Genomic DNA, 25873 nt, shown 5'->3' on the forward strand with positions numbered 1-25873 from the left:
TGCTCCAATGGGTGGATTGGTTTCCAGTTTCCATCACTAATAAAAGATGAAAAATATCATAACAAGTCTTAGTAAGAAATTTTGTTCCGCGGTAAAAGGGAAACAAAGATAATTCTACCTAGAGCAACATAAAAATAGTACTGCTGTATAAAATATAATGTATGAAACTACAAGCCTTAACATAAAAATATCACCAAATAATAGAAGGAAAACTTAAGTGCGAATAATGATCGAAATTGTGTTACGCAATTCCAATCCCCCCTAAGAATCTCAGTTTACATTTCTTACACTCCCTCTATGTGCCAGCCAAGATATTCACTATAGCTGGTTGTTCTAACCAAACCAATGAGTGCAAAAAACCAACCAATAATCATTTGCAACATAGCAATTACCATTCAACAAAAACCCTTCATTCATCTTCTTTGATCACATTGCTGTGAAGTCTTGATAGAACCGAGTCCAAATCTAATGCATTCTTGACACTGCAAAGCCAGAAGAAACCGCCTTCCTGGAAAGCCGGTCTGGCACAATCTTTTCCAAAATCTCAATCTGTTCCTCAGCTACTCCTATTGGGAGGACAAGATTAGTTAGCTAGATTGTTTATTACTGGGAAATTGTGTGAATTATAATAAAATAGAATTAGAACATACCAAATAGTCAATCACATTAACCAGTTCCACCAATGATGAAGGAGTGTTATCCGATGCATCCAAACCAGTTTGATCTACATTGGTTTCCCAAAAGGAATGACTAAGGCTCTCTTCTACCTGCATTGAGAAACCAATTAACAAGAAGTCAATTACTTAAACGAAAGAAAAAATTGCTTTTACAATAAAATTGCATTTGAAAGGTACAAAATAAAATAATAAATGAATATAAAAGTATGATTTTAAGAACAAGTCCAAAACAAAATGGCATACCTCCCGAGATAGGGAAACCAAATCAAAAGATTTTCGGTCCTCAGAACATCCTCTGCTTGGTTTAATTTTGACATGTCTACTCTATTGTCCAAATCATCACCGCCTTCTGTGAGTGTAAAGGCGAGCACTCTTTTTGCAGGCTTAAAACACAATGCAAATTTACAGGTCCATCTTTGGAAATCAACTTACAAGCTCTTCGTCTAAATGGCTCTGGGTAGTGTGGTTGTGGAGTATGATATTAGAAACCTTATATCCACAATAAAAAGCAAAACCAAAAAACTAAAATCAAAATTGAAGTGATGAAATCAATTCTTTTGCAACAGTCACACTTTCAAATTTCTTTACTTAACTAAGAACAAAAATAAATATAGCTGTGGCAGACCCAAATAAACGTATGTGATTGCAATACTTTGGAGCTACATTTTAACATATACCCACCGCAGAGTACCATGCAGATAATGAAAACCAAAATGCAATCACATTAGTAATCATGAATTCCAAAATCTTGGGACTATGTTACCAAAAAATGATAGTATGACATTGATTACATTGGATCGCATCAGAAGTATAACTCAGACACAACAACCAATGAAGTTCTCGTACTCCCTCAAATTGAATTTATAAATGTGAACTCTAAACATCTAAAATAACAATTCAAATCAAAGCTAACAATCGAGTAAGATCACATATACCATCGTTAAGATAGCATAAATTGTTCCGAAAAATACAGAAAATACAATTAACAAGAGTAATACCCTTAAATCAAAAAATGTGACCTCAAGATGCATATTAAAAAAAAAGTCTGGAAAAAAAACGTCGTAGAAGAGGCAAATCAAGGAGTATATATTTCATCTGCGCTAGATGAATATATGAGAAGTTTCTGAAAATAAAACACACTACCGTTATTCCAAAAAAAAAACAATGGTCCCTTCGTTAATCTATCATTAAAAGAAAAGGGATACTATATAGTCATTAAAAACACACAAAGTGCATATTTGGTTTCACGGTCTTTTCGTTAATCTATCATTAAAAACACACGAAGTGGATATTTGGTTTCACGGTGAGTTTACCGAAATCAAGGTAACCATGATTTTGTAGAAGCTCCAAAGCGTAGCTTATCCAAAATCAGGGTGGCGCAACGACATTCTGTCAAACTCACCGTGAATCCAAACATACACTAAACAATATGATTGAATGCGGAAATCCAAAAAATCACCATTTGAGGTAGTCATAATCGGCATAAAATGTCATGGCACTCTCATCTTTCACAAATTAGCCATGACAATTGCGAAAAAAGTCTGCCAACACAATCCATAATTTTTTACAACACCAAGACTAAAATTCATCTGCACATGGTGCACTTATGCACAAACACACGTCGATATCCATCATAATTTGAGAAAATGACATGATTCAATGTAACCACATGTGTTGGTGTAGACATGATTCGAACACAACACATGCCTTCGATCAGAAATGTCGGTGGTACAAAGTTTTAACTAGGGAGAATATCAAAATACAACCTTAAACTGGATAGTATCTTAGCAATAACATCAACCTTGTGTCAAATATTTGAAAAGTTGGAGACTTTTTACCCAGACGCAGCAATCTAGTGATAGTCCAACCTATAATTGTGATTTGGTGATCAACACTACAGGAAGAAAATTTATGACTTTTTGGGTAAAATGAATGATATACTTACTTCAACATCCCTAGAGTAAAATAAAATCAACCTCTGGATTGGTGAATCTAATATCCTTCATGTTACTTTTCTCTTTCGATACATGAATTCCACTTTTCTGGAATGGTAATCCAAAATCAACCTCTGCATGGTTCCACATATTTTCAAAAAGTACTTTTTCCATATTATCATTAAAGTTTTCCATTTTCATATGAAAAAGATGCAAATGATACATATTCAGCGGTGATTTCGTACCCATCTTCAAACCATCTGTGTAGATAAATGTATTTCCATTGATGATCACTCTTATAGAATGACGTCGAGAACCATCCCATGTTAATGGAGAAACAACACAGAGAGCTATGGCAGGAAACTTGTTACGAAACCAGAAAGAAATTGACAATCCGGCCTCGTATTTGTGGTCAAACCACTCTGGAATTTTTGGCACCCGTGGCAAACAAAACCAAGTGTTTCCAGCCTTATGTAATTCCTGTTAGTTATAAATAATTCAAGTTTAACTATATCAAAAAGAATATAAAATAAATTACAAATAAAAACAAAATAAATCATAAACCTGATTTAGTAATTTGCTTGTGCACGAAGAAGTCAACGACGTGCAGTTTACAGCAGATAACATTCTTAAGCATGGAGGAATCACTTTAATTTCCTGAAGTTCCTTACAATCATCCAACACGAGTTTCCATAATCTGTCAGCCACAAGTGAAAAACTTTGAAGACTATAACAACATGAAAGGTCAAGTGTTTCTAGTGCATCACACTTCAGAGGTGGAATACTCTTAAGATTGTGACAGTTTGTAACAAGTAGGGTTTTAAGTTTTCCAAGAAACCCGTCCACCACAAGTGGAAGACTCTCAAGACTAACACAATTTGAAAGGTCAAGTGTTTCTAGTAAATCCAACTTGAGAGATGGAATACTCCTTAAATTGCGACAACTTTTAGCACTCAGGGTTTTAAGTTTTCCAAGAAACCCATCCACTACAAGTGGAAAATTCTCGAGATTAAGACAATACGAAAGATCTAGCTCTTCTAGCAAACTTAACATGAGAGTTGGAATACTTATCATAATCCGACAACTTTTAACATTCAAGGTTTTAAGTTTTCCAAGAAACCTTCCCTCCACTTGTGGAAAACTCTCAAGACTACCACAATATGAAATGTCAAGTTTTTCTAACGAATCCAACTTGAGTGGTGGAATACTCCTGAGATTGTGACAACTTTCAACATTCAGAGTTTTAATTTTTCCAAGAATCCCATCCACCACAAGTGGAAAACTCTCGAGACGAAAACAACATGAAAGGTCCATTGTTTCTAGTGAATCCAACTTAAGAGGTGGAATACTCTTTAGCTTGAAGCATCCTCTAACACTCATGGTTCTAAGCTTATCACCAAACCCATCTACCACATGCGAAAAACTCTCAAGATTAATACAATATGAAAGATCAAGTTCTTCTAGAGAGGGTAACATGAGAGATGGAAGACTGTGGATTTCGGTGCAACTTATAACCCTCAGGATTTTAAGCTTACGCAAAGATCCAACCGATTCATCAATTGTGAATAATTTCCCATAATTTTGAATTGAAAATTCTTCTAAATTTGGGAGACCAGATATATCAGGTATCTGTGTTAAACCGTCACTATAATAAAGTTTTAGAACTCTCATATTCTGGAACTTCTGCAACAAAACAAAAAAATAAAACAGCAAATAAATAAGAATTATATATGAATGATATTAAACCAGAATTATTAATGGGTTAAAGATAGAAATATGCTACACTTGCCATTGTGAGAAAGCCCTCCCATTTAAATGGACACATGTGATTGCGGCATTCCAACACTCTTAGACTATTTGGAAGATGTTTGGGATTTTCAGAAAAAAAAACATCATTACTAAAAATGAGTGTTTTGAGATTTTCCATCTTCTTGAAAGCTTCTCCATCCCATTGTACTTCAATCACACCGTCGAAATGTATCATTTCAATTTTACTTGTTCCCTATAAGCAAAAAAGGACAAATCAACCAAATATAGAGTAGAACTGTATACCACATATTTAATGATCTTTAAATTTTATTAAGAGTTTAATTTATATAAACTTTCGGTGTTTAAAATTATGTATATGCATATAATATAATGATGTGTTGTTACGTAAACTAATGAGATATAACGACACATCATTATATGTATGTATAAATTGTGAATATTAATAACATAAATAATGCAGAAAGTCAAAAAGTAACTTGAGAATTAGCTACAATAACAAGTTAAAGATGAAAAGCCCAATCATCCATATCGTTATTACTCACTGTATTTTCTTCTAAAACTTGAATTATATCTTCGGAAAACCATAACCTACTACGTTTTCCAGGATCTTCAGGTGCTTCTTGTCTAACAATTTCTTTTCCCATATCCTCTACCAAATCATGTAATGTCACATTACCAGACTCATTTATTTTTATGAGATACTTTTCCACTAACACATTAATTTGGTCTTTCATGGTATGACCATGATGAGCATGAAGTATTCCTTCAACCATTGTCAATTTCCATCCTTTGAAGCAACATGCAATGTCAAGAAACACAATCTTCTCTTCTTCCTGCAAAGAATCATAACTCAGTTGTAGTGTCGTTTGGATCATGTTATGAGGAACTCTTTTGTAACGATCTAGTGCATCATTACACTGTTCTATTGTCTTATTAGAAAAGTGAGAACCGATGACTTCCAAAGCAAGTGGATGACCAGAAGCATATGCTACGACACGTTTTAATACATTTGCGTAGCCTTCGTCGTTCTTCAAATCTTTCAGTCTACGCAATTTGTTTGCATCAGATTCTCTTCCATACTTTTGTTCTAATAAAACATCTTTATAGCGTGGACTACAATCGTTTTTTAAAGTTTTCCATCCTACCAAGTCAAAAGCATCTTCATCATTCAATCCCTTCACCTCATATATTCTTTCAACTCCACTGCTAATTAGCAAATTTTTGTACCGAGTTGTGATTATTACTCTACTGCCTTTACGAAACCAATTGGAACTTCCTGCAATAGCCTTTAATTGCTCCTTCTTGTCAACATCGTCTAAAAGCAAAAGAACCTTCTTTTCTGGAAGCCTTTTTTTTAGTATTGAAATTCCTTCTCCAACACTTGTTATCTCTGTGTTCTTCTCTCCAAAAATATGAGATAGAAGGATCTTTTGGAGATATATCAACCCATTTTTGTCAGAATTTTCTCTAACTTTTTCAAGAAAACAGGAACATTCAAATTGACTGACAATTGAATTATAAACTTCTAGAGCAAGAGTGGTTTTCCCTATTCCACCAATCCCAAGAATCCCTACCTTGTGGATTGAATCGTCAGACCCAACATTCAAAAGCAAAGTCACGTGTTGCTTTTGGTGCTCCACTCCAACAAGGAAGTCACCAGCAGGTAAGGCAACAGGTTTTATATTTCTTAAGACTTCTTCAACAATCTTCTCAATAAACTCATGCACATACCCATCCCTGTCCAATAAGAGAAAATAGTTCATTCAAGTGTGTATGTCTATGTTTTTAACTCAAATCGTGTATTATTTGTTGAAAGAAAAAACCTAAATTTTGTTTTTCCGCCCTCCGTCTATCGCAATTGACGATTTTAGCCCCCACTTCTTATGTTTGATCCCTTATGTTTAATTTAGGTTTCAAGTTGGTCCCTTATATTTTAAAAGTTTCAAGTTGGTTCCTTACGTTTTAAAAGTTTCAAGTTGGTCCCTTAAGTTTTAAAAGTTTCAAGTTGATCCAAAACATGACTCACGTTGGAATAAATTAGTCCCTTCCACAACATGATATTGAGGTTAATAAATCAAAAAAAATGTTTTAAAACTGATTTTCTAAATAAGTTAAATCCAATCACCCATATTGTCAATTTGAAACTTTAAACGGTCAAGTGACGGAAGGAACTAACTTATTCCAATGTGAATAACGTTCTGAACCAACTTAAAATCTTTTAAAACATGAGAGACCAACTTAAAACCTAAAATAAACATAAAGCACCAAACATACAATTAAGCCTAGGATTTTCCTCCACTTAGATTTTCCCCATAACTTAATAGTTTCTCTCCCAAAATTTATGTTGATGTGATATCATTTGTACACTCAACACTTATAATCGGGTGACTTTTGTCAAAATTAAAACAAATGCTAAAAATCAGATTGTACACTTGCAAATGAATCAAACTTTTAATTAAGGTGGCAGACATTTTGATATTTTTTGGAGTTAGATTTTTGGCTTAATTAAACGTTTGATCCCATAACTTAATTTTTGTTTTCGATTTGGTCCTATAACTCTAAATTTTTTCCGTTTAGTCCCTCATGTACATCTCCGTTAGTGAAGTTAGTCCTGACCGTTAGTTTTTTAATGTATAATATGTATGATGTGATTTTAACCACTGGATTGCAGGTCCATTGTATCTAATAGTGCACCATCACCACATAATTTTCTTTTCTTTTCATCACGTTTTCATCTTCTTTCTCCTCACGTTCTCATATCTTCCTTCTTCTTCTCCCTCTAAAAAATTCCAGAAATGTAAAAAACACAACAACAACAAATTCAACATAACCCAGAAATAACAACAACAACAACTTCAATTTCCTTTTTCTTTTTCAGCTTCAATTACATTGGATTCAATTTGGGAAAATAATGAAGAAGGAAGAATTTGAGGTTTTTTCAACAACATCATCACCATCTATCCAAAATTCAGTCATCAATTCAACAACAACATCATAACCATCTACCCAGAATTCGAATTTGGAAAATAAGGGAAAATTAGGGCTCAATAAAAATTGGGGCTTTTTGAATAGAAGTTATGAGGTTGTTGTTGTTGAAACGTGAGATTGGAGGAAGAGAAGGAGGAGGTTGTTGTTGTTGCAAAGGGGTGAAAAGAAACCAAATCTACAAATACAATTTTATTTTGAAACTCCAGCCTTGCCAACAAATCTTTTATCTTCAATTTTGAAACCCAAATAATATATATTCAAAAAAATCTACAAATCCAGTGACCTCTCTTCCTTCAATTTCATCTCTAATGACACTTCAATCCCCTGCTCGTGGATCTTGTCTTCTCTCTCTGTTACGAAACAGTGATAGCGAATTATTTCTTCCCTCTCCTTTTTTCTTCGTTTATGTTATTTCTTTTTTTAATTCATGATGATGATGATGATGATGATGATGATGAAATGAACCAAAAAAGGGTTGTATCTGGAGAATGAATGATTCTGGGTTTTAATGGAGAATGAATCTGAATTTTAATGATAACCATGGGTTGAATCTGAATTTAATGGAGAATAAATGAGAAACAATGGATTTTAATGGAGTATGAAGCTGAGTTTTAATTATGATTTTGGGTTGAATCTGAATTTTTTTAAATGATGAATTTCATTTTTGGTTGAATCTAGTTTTAATGATTGAAGAAAAAATGAAAGAGTTGAAATTGGTGAAATGGGTTTGTGTGAGGATGAAAGAAAAGATGGAATGGGTTTGTGAAATTGAAATCGGTGAAATGCCAGAGAGAGTGAGGAAAAAAGAGAGCTATGTGACAAAGAAGAGATGAAAGAAAAGAGAATGTGATAAAGGTGAAGATGTTTGAAGAATGTATGAATGAATATGATGATGATGAAGAATTTGGGTTTTTTTTATCTCTTTTTTTGGAATTTTTTTTTGGGTTTATTGAATTTTTGTATGAGTGTATGAAGATGAGAAGGGAAGAAGATGAAGATATGCAAAACAAAAAAAAAAAAATTGATGTTGGTGGTGCACCGATGGATACAATAGATCTCTATATTCTAACCATTCCTTTTTTGAAAAATAGATCAAAGGGCTGGAATTAAAAAATTAATAGGGTATATGGTGGATCACCTATAATATTGATCCACCTAATACATTTGGAGTTAAAGTTTACTGAGATCAATTTGACTAACGGATGTGTACATGAGGGACCAAACAGAAAAAATTTAGAGTTATGGACCAAATCGAAAACAACAATTAAGTTATGGGACCAAACGTTTAATTAAGCCTAGATTTTTTAATTTTAAAAGAAAAATCATGAGTTGAGTGTCCAGTTAATCAATCATGTCACCACAATTTAATTTTGAAGGAAAAATATGAGAGGGCTACCAAATCAAAAAGGAGAAAAACAAAGGGGTCAAAATCGTTCAAAAAAGATTAGGGGCTCAAATCACACAATTATGATACTTGGAGGATTAAAAGTGCACATGAAACTATTTATTATAACTAAAATTGTCCTTGTTTATTGTTTAAGGATTTGAAAATTAATTATGAAACATATTATCGTATATTTTTAATAGAAAAATTATTGCTTTGTTTGTTATCATATTTCTCTTCAAAAAGGATTTATCATTTGTGGTAGGTAATTCTTGTAACGATTCTTTTTATTTTCGTTATGGTATCTCTTACCTCTTTATGATGTAACTTGATTTTTCTCTTTACTTCTCTTCAATACATTTTGTGTAGGAAAAGTAAAGATGTTCGTTTATTGAAATTTCATTTTGGCTTTTTAAAAAAAAAATTATCTTTACTATTTTGTGTGAAAAAAAAATAAATCATTCTCCTTACTATTTAACATATCAATTAAGCTTCTAAAAAAATATACGTGATAAAGAAAGACAAATAACGGTAAAAGATATATTATCAAAAGAAATAAATTGCTAGTACATTGATATTTAAAATCACAATCAGACAGACAGAACCAATATATTTTTCAGATGGTAGTTGGTGTATGTGGTAAAAACTAACCCAGATTTTATAAAAAAAAATAAAAAAAAAATAAACCGTAGATATGAGTTATATATTTTTTTTAGGGGATGAATTTAAAATTTTGTCAATGAGAAAGCAAAGTTTGTAAATAATATATAATTAGCTCTATAAAATATTATATTCTCTTTAATTTTTAACTACACGATTTACATTTCGTCAACAAAAAAAACTGAGTAAATAGTCAATTTTCCCCTGAAATTGTAAGTTTCATCAATTACCCCTCTGAAATTAACAAAACTTCAATTATCCTCCTGAAATTTCACAACGTTAGTCAATTTACCCCCTCCGTCAAATTTTTTTGTTAGTGAACATGACGTTTTGCAAATACCCCCCCTGAAGTTTTGCACTTATGTGCAAAATGCCCCCCAAACTTAAAATTTTTTATTATTTTTTTCTTAAAAACAAACAATTAATAGTTAAATATTAAAACTAACTATTAATTTTGGAATTTGGAAAAACTACATGCATATATACATCAAAATAGGCTCCAAAATGGGGAAAAATATGTATTTTTTAAAGTGACAATAATGGGATGATTTGTGGATTAATATTGGGGGTTGTTTAGTTTAAATGGTTTGAGCAAATTGTTGAAGGAGTTGGAGGAGTTAAAAGACTAAGATGGTGAAGGAGAAAATATAAATTTAAATCTGATTATTAATTTGTTTATAAACCTCTAAAAATAATAATTTATCTATTAAAAATAATCATTATTGTCACTTTAAAAATACACATTTTTCCCTATTTTGATGTATATATGTATGTAGTTTTTCCAAAATCCAAAATTAATAGTTAGCTTTAATATTTAACTATTAATTGTTTGTTTTTAAGAAAAAAATAATATAAATTTTTAAGTTTGGGGGGCATTTTGCACATAAGTGCAAAACTTCAGGGGGTTATTTGCAAAACGTCATGTTCACTAACAGAAAAATTTGAAGGAGGGGGTAAATTGACTAACGTTGTGAAATTTCAGGGGGTAATTGAAATTTTACTCAAAAAAAACTACACGATTTACATAAAAATTATTATACAAATCGTGTAGTTAGATATTATTATAAAAATTATATCTAACCGAGCATGATAAAGAACTATACAGTAATTTTATCTCAAGTCGTGTAGTTAAATTATTATAAGGATAAAATTTTGTCTCTTTATTTTTATATTCATCTATCTTAAATTGTGGGTTGGCGTCGCAATGGTAAAATTGTTGTCAGCTGATCGAAAATTTACGGTTTTAAGCTTTCAATTATTAATACAATATTATTAATATTTTATCTAAGAGTTTATGTTATTATTGTCATTTAGTTTATTAAAAAATAAAAATAAATATTCACCTTACAACTACATTGAACTATCAAATAAAATGATAAACAAATGATAGATATATACCTTTTCTCGTAAGGAAATCCAGACAAATTAGCAACTTGATGAAGAGAGTCCTTCCATTTATTATGACTGGAGGAGCTGGCCTCGCCAAGTTTATCCATCGCATCTCCATATGTCCCTTTCAACTTTCGTACATCAGAAGGATCCACCTTATAAAATACTGGCATAACAAAACGACCCACCTTATCTTTCATGGTATCAAGGATCTTTGAAAGTTCTTGTAAGCAAAAGGATGATGAAGCATAATTCTTAGAGAGGACAACTATGGCGATTTGTGAGTCTTCAATTGCCTTAATAAGTGACGGTGTGATTTCATCCCCTTTCTGAAGATTCTCGTCATCCATGAAAGTTCTGACTCCTTTGTCATCAAGAGCTTTCCAGAGGTTGCCAGTGAAACCGTGGCGGGTGTCTTCGCCTCTAAAGCTGAGAAAAACATCGTACTTGAAGCGACATGTGACTGTGAGGGAAGCCATGAGTGAATATGAATTACAGAGTGTGGATTGTGGAATATCTAGAGTCAAATGAGGGTGAAATATGGGAGATAGACATTGCTTCTAAGAAGTGATCAATATTAAATGCACGGTGTCCCTTTTTGTTTCAAGGGAAATGCTAACTTGTACCCTCTACAAATTAATAATTTTAATATAGAAATAATTTATTGAAATTTGTGCATTGTATTTAATCATTAATTGTACAAAATTTTAAAGAATATTTCTTCTTTTAAATTTCTTAACATGACCCAAAGGCACAAATTAACACTACCGTTATTTTAAAATTATTTATTTATTTGATTATTTCATTCACATTAAAAAAAAAGAAATTATACATCCAGAAGAGAGAATAACATTTTTACAAGAAAATTCCTTCAAAAAACAAACATTTTTACAGAAAATATAGACAATTATTTTATAATATTTAGATTTTGATTATATTTATAGATGTTTATGATTTTTAAATTGTAACGAAACATGCTTATCTTTTTAAATCTCATAAATAATATAATAAATATAACATAAATTCTTATATTTTTAAAAATACAAACAATATACATTTTTATGGACAATTTTTAAAAATACAAACAATATACATTTTTATAGACAAATTTATTTAAAAGTATAATTAAAACAAATAAAAAATTCAACTCAAAATCTTTATATATTGTTTTAGATTATATGTCGTGTGTCATCGTAAGTTTAGCTTATTTGATAGGGATAATGCATAATATATGCAAGGTTCGGTGTTCAAACTCCGACCACCACAAAAAAAAAAAATTATATACCGTTCATGCGAGGGAAGTAAGACAAGGCCGTCTCTTGGCAAGAGCATAGAGTTTTATGGTACTAGGCCTCAAATATTTGTAGGGATAAAAGTATAATTATTGAGGTGTAGGATAAAAAAATAACGCTTTTATTTACGACAAAATCTGTTATTAAATGTCATTTTTCGTAGATAAGTCATGTTTGAACCAATACTAATATGTTTAACTAGAGCTTAATTATTTATCATTATAAGATTACAAGTGAGCTCTAAAATATCTCGAACGGCCCTCGTGAAAGAGTTACCTTGATGGATATGAATTGCAAAGTATGGACATAAGGACTTTGGAGTAGCTAATTAACGTGGGAGACAGATTTGTGCGTATTGATGAATACAGCGGAATGTCAATATCAGGAGGATCATCTAGAGTCAAATAAAGTGGGCACACCTTTAACTAGTCTAAGCACCCGTACAATGCATGGATAAAGTTATCGGTTATTGCTACTTCCTCCTTGAAATTGTCACGTTCATTCAAAGGTGAATATAATTAGCCTATGTTTGGATGCCTGTTTGCACCCTCAAAAGCACGGCAATTCGCTTAAAACTCACTTCTATTGTACTAAAAAGATGTTTGGATCATTTAGAGAGAAGCAATTTTTGTTGCTAGAATTGATTCTAGCCAACACTCTAATTTGTAGCTTTTGCCTTTAAGAGTATCAATTCTACCATAACTGTGACCTCTTATATATCTTTCTTAATAACTTTTTACTTAATTGCCTATTGATTGGTAACCAAATAAATCCAGCAACTGTTGTCACATAATGCTTATTCGCAACACATGAATTTTGCAATATAACTCTAATAATTATTTTGTAGTCAACCAACAATTTCATTTTTGTAATATAACTCTACATAATATTATTTAACATTTATATATTATAGGGTTAATTAAGTAAATGGTCCCTGTAAATATTCAGAATTTTGTTTTTAGTCCCTATAAAATAAAATTACACTTTTTAGTCCTTATAAAATTTTCCATCAGCATTTTTAGTCCCTATAAAAATTTTCCATTAGCATTTTTAGTTCTTATAAAAAATTTCCATCAACATTTTTTGTCCTTAAAATGTTTAAGGAAAATGTCACAGGACTAAAAAATTTGATTTGATTTTATAGGGACTAAAAACAAAACTGTAAATATTTTTAGGGACTAAAAACTTAATTAACCCTATATTATATATAGACATTTTGGTTAAGCTTTGTGCATTCATTTATTTTTAAAATTAATGAACGACTCTATGAAAAAAATTATACCAACATAAATTAAATAATTATCTATAGTAGGAAAAATATAGATTTAATTTTTCATTTCTATTTTGGAAAGTTATTTAAATTTTTGTTGTATATTTTAAATAGTTTAGATTGAAACCAAAAATTGTAAATATATTGTTTAAATACACCCCTTTTGGTAATTATACCTTCAAAAGTAATTTTGATCTCAACCATCCAAACAAAATAAATTAATAAGAATCACTTCTGCATAAAAGTATCCAAACACAAATCAATTTACACGCAACTCAATTTTAACCAAAATCAATTCTATCAAAATTAATTTTGTTAGAATCTATTCTAGCCACCGCCAAACCCAACATACACTTAGTGAGTATCAAAATTGAAATTAGTGCCTAGTAATGGCGTGGCCGTGCCTCCAATATTTCAAAAGAGGCCAACAACCAGAGAGCTTGGCACGGCCCGTGCCTGTGGTGGCACGGCCGTGCTCGACTGCAGCTCCTCCTTTTATTACTTTTGATTCTTGATTCAGGTGCCTTTTTAGTTTATTTCTGACCTAAAAGCCCATGGGTTTCTTGTGGAACATTCTATTGATATATTTCTTGGGGCTTAAGTTAGTTTTTAGCTATAAATAGAGAAGCTAGCAGACATATATTTTCATCTTTTATTCTTGGAAATTCTAAGTGACAATTATTTCTTTGGATAAAAGTTCTTCTTTATTTTCTTGCTATTTACTTTTATGTTCTTCTTCTTCTTCTTCTTCTTCTTCTTCTCTATGTCTACAATGAACATGAGTGAGTAGACCTCTTTGTCATGAGATTGTTGGATGAGTCTAATGACCTAATCCCTATCAAACCAAGCATCGAACCCTAATCTTATGTAAATCTATATTTTAATCTATTTCACCGTTTTTCTAATGAAATAACAAGTATTAATCGAAGGACCGAAATGTGAAGTTTAATAGTTGTTATTTCAACATTATAAATATCAAGCGAAGTATCGAAAGATGAAGTTTGATATTGGAACAAGTGAAATTAGACAAGGACTGCGAAACATGATAATAGTCTAGCAAACCTCAAGACAATAAAGTTTCGTACTTAAAGGGTTTCAATAGCAATCAACCATGATAGGGATTAATATGTTTTAATATGTTCTGTGAAATATTTTATTAAAGATATTTTATTAGAGACAATAACTTTAACAAGGGAATGTAGTGCTGTCATTAAGAAATCGTCTCCAAAGCTTGGAGATCCAAGTAGTTTCTCCATCCCTTGTGTGATTGGGAGTGAAACCACTGAGAAAGCCATGTGCGATCTAGGGGCTGGTATTAGCTTGTTACCTTTGTCCCTTTTTAAGAAGATGGGTAAAGGTGAGTTGAAACCTACCGAGATGACCTTGAAATTAGCTGGTTGTACCACCATCCGCCCTGCCAGATTTATTGAGGACATCCTCGTTAAGGTAGGAGGGATATATATCCCAACTGATTTTGTGGTATTAGACATTGATGAGGATTCCGAAATTCCTATCCTTCTGGGAAGACCCTTCCTCACACTGCGGGAGCTATCATAGATGTTAAGGGTGGTAGGATTGTTTTTCAAGTGAGTGATGAGAGAGTAGGATTCGAAATGGCCAGTCTTAATGAGGACCATACTGTTTATTCTTGTTGCATGATTGATGATCATAGTGTGAAATAACGTTTTTTAACATCGTCTGCACAATATGATCTTTTTGATCCTTTTTGAAGGTGCTCCTAACCGTCCAGGTAATGACTTTAAACGAGCGCTTCGTGGGAGGCAACCCACGAGTTTAATTGCTTTTATTTTGTTTATTTTGTGTTATTTTAATTTGTTTTGTAGGTAATTATCCAAAGTTGATGAGAAAAATGAAAAAAAAATGGGGCCTATTAACCAGAAGCATTGGCACTGTCCGTGCCTAATTCTAAACCCACCAACCAGAAGGAGAGGCACGACCCGTGCTTGTGGTGGCATGGCCGTGCGCGATACCCCATTCCTATAACCCAATTTTTTCCCTTCTTCTTCCCTCATTTAAACAACACAACCTCTTTCATCCTTCAACTTCTCTCTTTAAACCTCCATAACTCTCTCCAAACTTCACCAAATCACACAATTTCTAAACCAAATAAACTCTAAACTTCATCCCAAACCCAATCAACCCATCAAAAACAACAATCATCCATCAAAACCCATAAATCACCAAATTCGTGTAACCCCAAACCCTAACCCAGAAACCCCAAAATGTTCATCAATTTTCACCCTAACACTAAAATTTTTTACTTAAAACCCAAACCCATCACTAAAACCACCTTTCCCACACAAAATCTTACCAAAACCTAACCTTCACCCAAACCAACTCAAGTCAAACTAGTTCAATGGTTCAAAAATAAAAGTAAAGGAGCTGGAAAGCTCAGGAAGTGGTGCAGGAAAAAGGGAAGTAGCAGTCTGGAACCACGGCATCGAATTCAAGGATGTCGAACAAAGGAGTAGGTATAAAACTCTTGCCTCTAGACCTATATCTACTTGCAGGTACCCTGATATTGGTGCCATGAATGCACTAGGTATTTGAGATAATGTGGTTAGGGTGTTAAACACCCTAGGTTGGGTTGAGATGCTGAGGCCTATGCGGGGGTTTAAAAATTTCACTTATGAGTTTTTGAGCTCACTTTCCTTCACTAAGGATAAGTCAAAATCGGAGAACCCCAATCATAAAGTCTCCTTCTGGCTTTTAAATCTTGATTATGAGATGTCTCTAGAAAATTTTCGCTTAGACATAGGCCTCGCGAATGAAGGGTACATTCATGACTCTTGGGATCACACTTTAAAGTCGGCCAACTATGACCCTGTTTCCTTTTGGAAGAGTATCATTGGGCTAGAGCAATATAATTCTCGTTCCAATAAGGCTAGTAATATCCATAATCCCGTGCTTAGGTACCTTCAAAGGGTTATGGCTTGCACTATTTGGGGTAGGAAGGAAATAGGGGCAACTAGGACTGATGAGCTATTTATGCTATGGGTTATGTTGAATACACAACATGTGAACACCTGCTACTATTTGCTTGATTATCTTGTTTCTGTTGCTAAAAAGAAATCGGATGAGAAAAGTGAGATAGTGGTGGGTGGAATCATCACTTTTATTGCTAAGAAGTTTGGTGTGGGTGAGGAGTGCAGGCTGAATAGGATTGAGGGCAACAATAGACTAGATATATATACCCTTGTCACTATGTTCATTGTGAGGCCCTATGACCCGCCTCAAAATTACCAATATGAGCTTAGACTGAATAGAGCTCAATGTCTGATTATTCTGCCTAACCCGACCAAGACTGACACGGGGGTGGTGGAAAATTTGCTTTATGTTAGTACTAACCCACAGGTACAAGAAGACCATGGTGATGATGGTGATGATGAGGAGGAGGAAGGTGCACATTTGCATGATGATCCAGTGCACCACGATGAAGAAGTCGGTGGGCAATATGATAATGATCAGTGGGCATGGATGCAAACCGAAGTTCAAAGGATAATCACCGAGCAACAAAGACAAGGTGTTGAAATCTCAGGGCTACGTGGTGATATCCAAAGGGGAAATCGCATGCACGAGAAAAATAAGCAAATGCTCTTGAGAATGATGCAACACTTCAACCTCCAGGTTCCTCCACAAGGACCCCAATAAATTGTGAGCTTTCCCTTTTCCTTTTTCTTTTATTTTTGATTTTTTTTAAATCATTGAGGACAATGTTTTACCCAAGTATGGGGGAGTCAATAAAATGTCAAGCGTCGTAGTGTTTCAAGCTCCCTTGAATTTTAATTTTTTTTTTTGTTTAAAGTGAAAGGCATGTAAAGCAGCTTGTTTTTTTATTGCGAAATATGACATAAATTTTTATTCCGAATGACTGTTTCTTTTTGTACATGAAAATTATTTCTTGTGTTTTGAGTGTTCTTGCTATACCCACGTCATGTTTATTGTGAAAAATCTCTTTGAGAAAAACACATAGTTGCAGTCTTTGAGTAAGTGTGTAGGTAGGTATTTTAAGGAGCACGTTCTAACTTTATAATGGTAAATTGACCCTTAAAATTCTTCAGAGTAAAAGTAGTATAAGTTTGTGTGGGGAGAAAAGACTTGAAAAAAATAATAATAAGTGACCGTAAAGAAACCGGTAATGTCTGGTCACCAAGACATTAAAATGATCAAATGCCTAAAACTAAGTTGATTATCAAGAGGGTCGGAAGCAAATATATTTATAAGGGTACATCATTGACTCGGGGGGGCAGGAGCCGCACTACCTGTCTTCACGCGTAAAGATGTTGTCATCTTGAAAACTAAAAGTAGCTTATGTAATTCCTTCTTACTCAAAATGTCAAATGATCAAATAATTGCCACCTCTTTTATATGAAATGAAGAAATGACTTCTTTCGGTTGGTTAAGTGTTAAGGTTAGAACATGTTTCCTCATAATATCTCTTACACAGGAGCAAGAAAAAGTTGGACTACACACACACACACTCACTTGAGACTTGATTGTTGGGTTGAATAGGTTCATGAGAAATGCCTGAAGTTGTGATTAGTGTACACCAATAACAAAGCCTTGGAGGAGAAAAGAGTTTTAATTGTGTTGTCATATGTTAAATTTTGTTTATGCTGCTAATGTTTATGCCTCTTGCTTGAGGACAAGAAAAGATTCAAGTATGGGAGAGTTTGATGAGTCAATAATTAGTGTTTTTAAGTGGTTATTTGAGTTTATTTTATTTAGACTGCAACTCCTCCTTTTGCTGCTTTTGCTTCTTGATCCAGCTGCTTTTTAGTTTATTTCTGACTTAAAAGCCCATGGGTTTCTTGTGGAACATTCTATTGATGTATTTGTTGTTGTTGTTGTTGTGAAGGATTTGTCACCAAAATGAAATAATAATCCTAAGAAACCATGTACTACATAATTAGAACATGCTAATCTCAACAAAATCTAAACAGTTCATTATCTTTTGCAGTAGTTCCTCTTTTGTGATTGAAGATCTCTCGACCGAGTCAAATATAGAGTCAATCACATTAACCAGTTCCACCGATGATGAAGGATTGTTATCCGATGCATCCAAACAATGTTGATCTACATTGATTTTATGAAAAGAATGACTAAGGTTCTCATCTACCTGCATAGAGATACTAATTAACACAAAAGCAATTACTTCCACGACAGAAAAATTGCTATACCCATTTAACACCCTATTTGATGCAGCCAATTTAATAAATCAACTAAACTGTGATTTTATAAATGTGTTGTGAATAAAAACATTAATGTTTTCATTATAACTATCCCCGATGTTTCACTCTAAATCAACATGTTTCTCACCCAATATCTATCTTATAAGTTATAACTTATAACCATCTCCAAAGTTCAACTTTTTCATGCATGAATATATGATTGATGACTGTCGTACTAATTAGTTAGAATTTAACATGAACTACTAATATGTCGGGAAAAACTTGTTTTCTTTGCAAGTTCTCCGGGAAGGATATACTTTTTTGTTTTGGCAAAATGCAGTATATATAGATTGAAAGGTGCAAAAATAGAATAAATCCAAAATTGAAACCAAAACAAGATGACATACCTGCTGAGGTAGGGAAACAGAACCAAAAGATTTGCAGTCCTCACTCCTCAGAACATCCTCTATTGTCCAAATCATCACTGCCTTCTGTGAGTGTAAACTTGAGCACTCTTTTTGCAGGCTTAAAATACGATGCAGACTTTTGGGAGTTATTTTCTGAAGCTTTCTCTCAGGTGCTGACTGTGCAGGTATGTTTGTCTTCAAACAATCCGAACAAGAGACAATTTTCAAATCAAAGCTTTCAACACGGATAACAGAATGTGGAGGGGAGGTCTTATGTACTCATGGACCAATTATTTTTTCAAAATTAAAGTGATGAAATCAATTCTTTTTCAGCAGTCATACTTTCCAATTTTTCTAGTTAACTATGAATAACAAAATATAGCTGCGCCAGACCCAAAGAAAAGTAGTTGAAAAACGCAAGTGTAACTAATAGCCACAAAATCTCATATACTTTCTTTCTCGTAATCATCAACACATTTTCAACTAAGTATAGCATGCCTAGATAACCATCAAAGTGTCAAACCATTTTTTACGAAATCTCATACAATACTTTCTTATTATCATTAATACATTTTTAACTAAGTATAACATACTTACATATGGAATCACAAATCACAGCAGAGTAATATGCAGATAATGAAAACCTAACTGCCACCACATTAGTAATCATGAATTCCAAAATCCTGGGACTATGATACCAAAAAATGATAGTGTGACATATTGACATTGATTACACATTTACACTGGACCACGTCAGATGTATAAAGATTATTTTAACTAGAAGGAAACTATCTGTATACAACGGTAAAATGGAACGTATCTATATCATCCATAAATTAATTTGGGAGGATTAAAAAAATCACCTCTTATCAAGAACTTCAACCTTGTTGCAAATATTTCAAAAAATTTGGAGAATTTTTATGCAGATGCAACAATCTAAGCGAACAACTCATATCACTAAACAAATCAGCAACAGTCTTGTACCTGTTTAAAAAAAAATTCATAAATCACATTTTTTTTCTACAAAACATTAAAAAAAAAAATCAAAAATCTAAATTTTTCTATAAAAATTGGAAAAATGTTAAATTTAATTAGGGTTCATACTTTTCCGGAAGCTTGGTTTGTGGGATCCTTGAAATTGATGGGAAATAATGGTCAGATCTTCTCTGGAGTGGGACATGCAATTCATTTATCAACTGTGTGGAGAATCTTCTTCTCATTAGAAATCTGAAGCATCTTTCACTGATTCATCACATACCATTGGATCCATTCTTCAGCCTAATAGAAAAAGAAGATAGTCGAACTCATTATTTCTGCCATAAGTTGTTTTGTTACCGTCTCCAAAAAAAAAATAAGGGAAAAAATTCAATACATCTGCATAAACATGCCAAATTGTCGTTAAAACATGGATAGTCCAACCTATAATCGTGATTTGCTGAATAAATTGAAAAATCTATTATAAAATTATGAAACAAATTAACATCCTACAACACTACAGGAAGAAAATTTTACGACTATTTGGGTAAAATGAATGATATACTTACTTCAAAATCCCGAGTGTAACACAATGTTAGCATCATTCTCTGGATTGGTGAATCTAATATCCTTCATGTTACTCTTCTCTTTCAATACATGGATTCCACTAAACATGAATGGGAATCCAAAGTCAACCTCTGCATGGTTCCATTTATTTTCTAAAAGTGCTTTATCCATATTACCATTGAAGTATTCCACTTGCATATGAAAAAGATGCAAATGATATGTGTCCGGTCGTGAACACCTATCAATCTTCCTACCATGTGTATAGAAAAATGTATTGTCGTTGATGATCACTCTTGCAGGATGTTCAAGATAACCCCATGTATATGCAGAAACAACACCGAGAGCTATGGAAGGAAACTTGTTACAAAACCAGAAAGAAACTGACATTCCTGCCTCGCATTGGTGGTCAAACCACTCTGGAATCTTTGCCCGTGGCAAACAAAACCGAGTGTTTCCAGCCTCATGTAATTTCTGTTATTCATAAATTAAATGTAAGTTTAACGATATCAAGAAGAATAGAAAATACAGTACAAATTTAAAAATAAATAAATATAACCTGATTTAGTAAATTGCTTTTGCATGACGAAGTCAATTTGCAGTTTACTGCAGATAACTCTCTTAAGCATGGAGGAATCCCTTTAATTTCCTCAAGTTCCTTACAATCATCCAAGACCAGTTTCCATAGAAAATTACATTTTTCAATAGATTTAGGAATAACTGTGAATTTACTGTTAGTTAGGTGTAATTCTTTCACATTAGCAAACAACATGAGAGTTTTTGACAGATATTCATCTGAAAGTTTGCATTTCTTCACACAAATATACTTTACATGTGAAGATTGTATTGGGCTCATTTTTTCCTCGGCCTGAATGGAGAGTTCAGCCATTTTTGACATCAAAGAAGCTCTATTTGGAAAGCAAGAATGTCCACAGTTACATGGATAATATGTTTGGGGCTGTGTAAGATTTTGAAATGGAAACGGTAATTCTTTTATGGGAGTTTCATCCAAGTGGAGTCTTGGTATATTTCTCATCTCTCCCAATATTTCTGGAAAACTCTCAAGCCTATAACAACATGAAAGATTGAATTGTTCCAACGAAGTCAAACTGAGCCGTGGGATATTCCTAAGCATGATGCAATTTTCAATATTCAAGAATTTCAATTTATCCAACAACCCATCCACAACACTTGGAAAGCTCTCGAGCTTATAACAATCTGAAAGGTTAAGTGTTTCTAGTGAATCCAACTTGAGAGATGGAATACTCACAAGATTGTGACAATGTGATAGGTCAAGTTTTTCAAGTGAATCTAACTTGAGAGCTGGAATACTCCTAAGATTGTGACAATTTTTAACAAACAAGGTTTTAAGTTTATCCAACAACCCATCCACCACGCCTGGAAAGCTCTCAAGCTTATAACAATTTGAAATGACAAGTTTTTCTAGTGAATCCAACTTGAGAGGTGAAATACTCACGAGATTGCGACAATATGATAGGTAAAGTTTTTCAAGTGAATCCAACTTGAGAGCTGGAATACTCCTGAGATTGTGACAACTTTTCACAAATAGGGTTTTAAGTTTTCCAAGAAACCCATCCACCACATTTGGAAAACTCTCGAGCTTATAACAACTTGAAAGGTAAAGTTTTTCTAGTGAATCCAACTTGAGAGGTAAGATATTCACGAGATTGCGACAATGTGATAGGTCAAGTTTTTCAAGTGAATCCAACCTGAGAGTTGGAATACTCCTAAGATTGTGACAATTTCGAACAAACAGGGTTTTAAGTTTTCCAAGAAATCCATCCACCACGCTTGGAAAGCTCTCGAGCTTATAACAATTTGATAGGCCAAGTGTTTCTAGTGAATCCAACTTGAGAGGTGAAATACTCACGAGATTGCGACAATGTGATAGGTCAAGTTTTTCAAGTGAATCCAACTTGAGAGTTGGAATACTCCTAAGATTGTGACAATTTCGAACAAACAGGGTTTTAAGTTTTCCAAGAAATCCATCCACCACGCTTGGAAAGCTCTCGAGCTTATAACAATTTGAAAGGACAAGTTTTTCTAGTGAATCCAACTTGAGAGGTGATATACTCACGAGATTGGGACAATATGATAGGTAAAGTTTTTCAAGTGAATCCAACTTGAGAGGTGGAATACTCCTTAACTCGTAGCAACCTCTAAAACTCATGGTTTTAAGCTTATCACCAAACACCATATGTGAAAAACTGTCAAGACTAGTACAATCTAAAAGATCGAGTTCTTCTAGAGAAGGTAACACGAGAGATGGAATAAGTCTGATTTTGCTGCTACCTATAACCCTCAAGATTTTAAGTTCTCCAAGAAATCCACTCACCACGGGAGGAAAACTTTCTAGACTATGACAGTGTGAAAGATTGAGTTCTACCAGTGAAGCTGAATTGAGTGGTGGAACACTCTGGAGGTTATTGCAACCTATCAATCTCAAGATTTTAAGTTTACTCAAAAAGCCAACAGATTCATCAATTGTAATTAAACTAGTACAATCTTGAATTGAAAATTGTTCTAAATTTGGGAGATTAGAGATATCAGGCATTCTTGTTAATAGTGTATCGCAATCATAATTTAAAACTTTCATATTCTCAAACTTCTGCAAAAAAAATGAAAATAAATAAGAAATTAATGAATAATATTAAACCGGATTTGTTAACAGTCTTAAATATGTTTTTGGTCTCTATAAAATTGAGAACTTATAAGTTTAGTCCTTACATAATTTTAATAGGTTTTTTAGGCCCTCCAAAAAAAATTACTTCTAATTTTAGTCCCTACTACAACAAAGTTTGTTTAATTATCCTTAAACTCTTAAATTTTTGAACGATTTTTTTGAGACAAACTTAAAACACTATGAAAGGTTCATTTACTAAAATTTAGAATTTATTAACATGAAAAGAATTAAATATGAATTTTTCAAAACGACAAAAGTTAAAGATATAAGTAACAAAATATGGACGTTGAAATCAAATTTTGTGAGAATTTTTTGCAGAGGAACTTTTTGTAATATGTTTAACACGTCTACAAAAAATTGTTGAAAAACTCAAGAGTTTAAGCATAAATTAAACAAATTTGAATTGCGCAGAGACTAATACTGAGGGCAGAAAATTTTATTAGAGGCTAAAAGAACTATTAAAATTAAGTAAAGACTAAACTTAAAAGGTTTCAATTTTATAGGGATAAAAATATATTGGAGAATGCTAATCATTGCCCTTGGGGCATTGGATAAATGGATAAAAATAGAAATATAGTATTGAAAAATGGTGAAAAGTGATAAATTTAACTTTTTAAGAGTCAAAATGATACATGCTACTTTTGGCTGGTTAGCAAGACCCAAACATATTTAAGCCTTATTAATATAGAAAAAGAGATATGAATCACTTGCCTTTTTGAGAAAGCCGTCCCACTCAAATAGATTTGATCCACGGCTATGGTAATAATTGCGATTGCGATTGGAATATTCTAGCACTCGTAGACTATTTGGAATATGTTCAGAAGTTTCAGAAAAACAAACAGGAGTACTAAAAATTAGTGTTCTGAGATTTTTCATCTTCTTGAAAGCTTTTCCATCTGAGGCATCCTTCTTTTTTTCAATCCATGGGTCAAATTGGAAATGTATGATTTTAATGGTACTTGTTCCCTGTAAACAAAAAAAGGACAAATTAACTGATATTTAAAGATCTCGCTGGTTCAAAGTTTCATTGTGATTTTTATAACAAACTAGATTGTGTCCTTGAGACAAGAAACTAAATTTAAGTGTGTGTTTAGATTGAGGGTTTAAAAAGGGAATGGAGGGAATAACTCATTTTTAATTTTTAGATTACGAATAATGTAAAAAAAAAAAAACAAATTAAGTGTTTTTGAAGTATTACATGATCATTTATCATGATTTTCTTTTGTTAATTTATTTTTCTAAGAATTATTTTATAATGTCTGTAATTTAAAAAAGAAAAATAACGCTTTCCCTCCATTCCTCTCTCATAAACCCTTCATTCAAAACACACACTAAATTTTTATATTTTTAGAGTTATACATTCAATATCTTAAATTAAAAGTTTCAAATGTTGTATTTTCAATATAGGGTAAAATTACATCAGATGTCTTCTAAGTTATTTAATTGTAATAAATTGGTTGTTAAATTTTTTTTTTTATAATAATTAGGTTCTTTAAGTTATTGAACTGTAATAATTTAGGCGATTTTAGATCTTAAAAATGTAAGTTATTCGGGTCCTAAAAGTTACGATTAAATAATTTAAAGGACTAACTTTGTTATAATTAATTAACTTAAATAATTGTACGAAAAAAACTTAAAGGATCAATTGGTTACAATTAAATAATGAGTAATGCTATATATCAAGAAATATTCAAGAATGACATGACAGAATAATCAAGAAAGATTCAAGAATGATCAATTGGTTAGCCAATAAAATCTCAGCCTGGCCGGAAATCATGGGGTGGTGGATGTTATGTATTTTATTTTTATTTTTTATGAAAGGATAATAAATAAGACTGAAATCTAAGGGTCATTATTCTGCCATGTCATTCTTAAATCTTTCTTGATAAAATCATTCTTGATATCTAGCATTTTCCTTAAATAATTTAAAGGACGTCTGATATAATTTAACCTTCGATATAAACTTATTTTTTATTTCCATTTTTATATAGGAAAAAACTAACTTGTGTCCTTGAGGCATACAAGTTATTTTTTCAAGAATCTAAATGTACATTCAATGTCCTAAAAGTTATCTTTTAAATATATTTCATCTATTTCAAAATACATGTCACAATTTTGCAATGTGTACTATTCACATGACTTGCTTTGACCATAATTTTTAACTAATATATAAATACAAATACTAGCATGTAAGTTGTTGCTTGATTTGTATCGATAAATATATTCAAAATACTAAATTTTTACAATTTTTTACTTTAGATAATTAAATATATTAATGGTCAAAGTTATGCACTGACATATGTGAAGTGATTGACTACGACATGTATTTTGAAACAGAGAGAGTAAAAACTTATCTTTCTAGCTCTATTTTAAGCTCATTAACTTGTGCATTTATGACACAAGTTAGCATGACCTTTTTAAATATTACAAAAGTTTAATTTACATACACCGTCAGTGTTAAAAAAAATTGGAGAATTCTATTCTAACCATTGCCCTTAGGACATTGGTTAAAGTACTAAAATAAGTAAGTTTGCATTGAAAAGTGATGTAATTATTGTTAAGACAAAAATAAAAACTTGTATTTCCAAGATAATATTTCTATTAATAGAATCCTTAACCATTGTCCTTAAGACACTAGTTAGCAAGACCCAAAATAATTACATATGC

The 25873-nt window shown here is 32.4% G+C and overlaps 1 protein-coding gene across 6 annotated transcripts in view; it reads right to left on the reverse strand.

The window, feature by feature from the left end:
• Nucleotides 1-236: 236 nt before the first annotated feature.
• Nucleotides 237-25873, reverse strand: part of LOC11415080 (disease resistance protein RPV1) — a 28909-nt gene continuing 3272 nt past the window's right edge. Inside the window, exons 1-10 of one of the 6 annotated variants that reach the window (XM_024785679.2) lie at nucleotides 20068-20238; nucleotides 19827-19947; nucleotides 18964-19158; nucleotides 10812-11265; nucleotides 4924-6118; nucleotides 4401-4613; nucleotides 3176-4294; nucleotides 921-3091; nucleotides 651-767; nucleotides 237-566 (exon numbers count right to left, since the gene is read on the reverse strand). In XM_024785679.2, coding sequence (XP_024641447.2) covers nucleotides 2633-3091; nucleotides 3176-4294; nucleotides 4401-4613; nucleotides 4924-6118; nucleotides 10812-11152 — 3327 coding nt within the window. In that variant the 5' untranslated portion in view covers nucleotides 11153-11265; nucleotides 18964-19158; nucleotides 19827-19947; nucleotides 20068-20238 and the 3' untranslated portion in view covers nucleotides 237-566; nucleotides 651-767; nucleotides 921-2632. Of the gene's footprint in view, nucleotides 567-650; nucleotides 768-920; nucleotides 3092-3175; nucleotides 4295-4400; nucleotides 4614-4923; nucleotides 6119-10811; nucleotides 11266-18258; nucleotides 18518-18963; nucleotides 19159-19826; nucleotides 19948-20067; nucleotides 20242-20507; nucleotides 20977-21061; nucleotides 23132-23917; nucleotides 24173-25873 lie in introns of those variants that run through there. The other 5 variants (XM_039826579.1, XM_039826577.1, XM_039826578.1 and 2 more) reach the window with 5 other exon arrangements.

The sequence above is a fragment of the Medicago truncatula genome, chromosome 6, assembly GCF_003473485.1.
Source record: "Medicago truncatula cultivar Jemalong A17 chromosome 6, MtrunA17r5.0-ANR, whole genome shotgun sequence".
Taxonomy (NCBI): Eukaryota; Viridiplantae; Streptophyta; class Magnoliopsida; order Fabales; family Fabaceae; genus Medicago; species Medicago truncatula.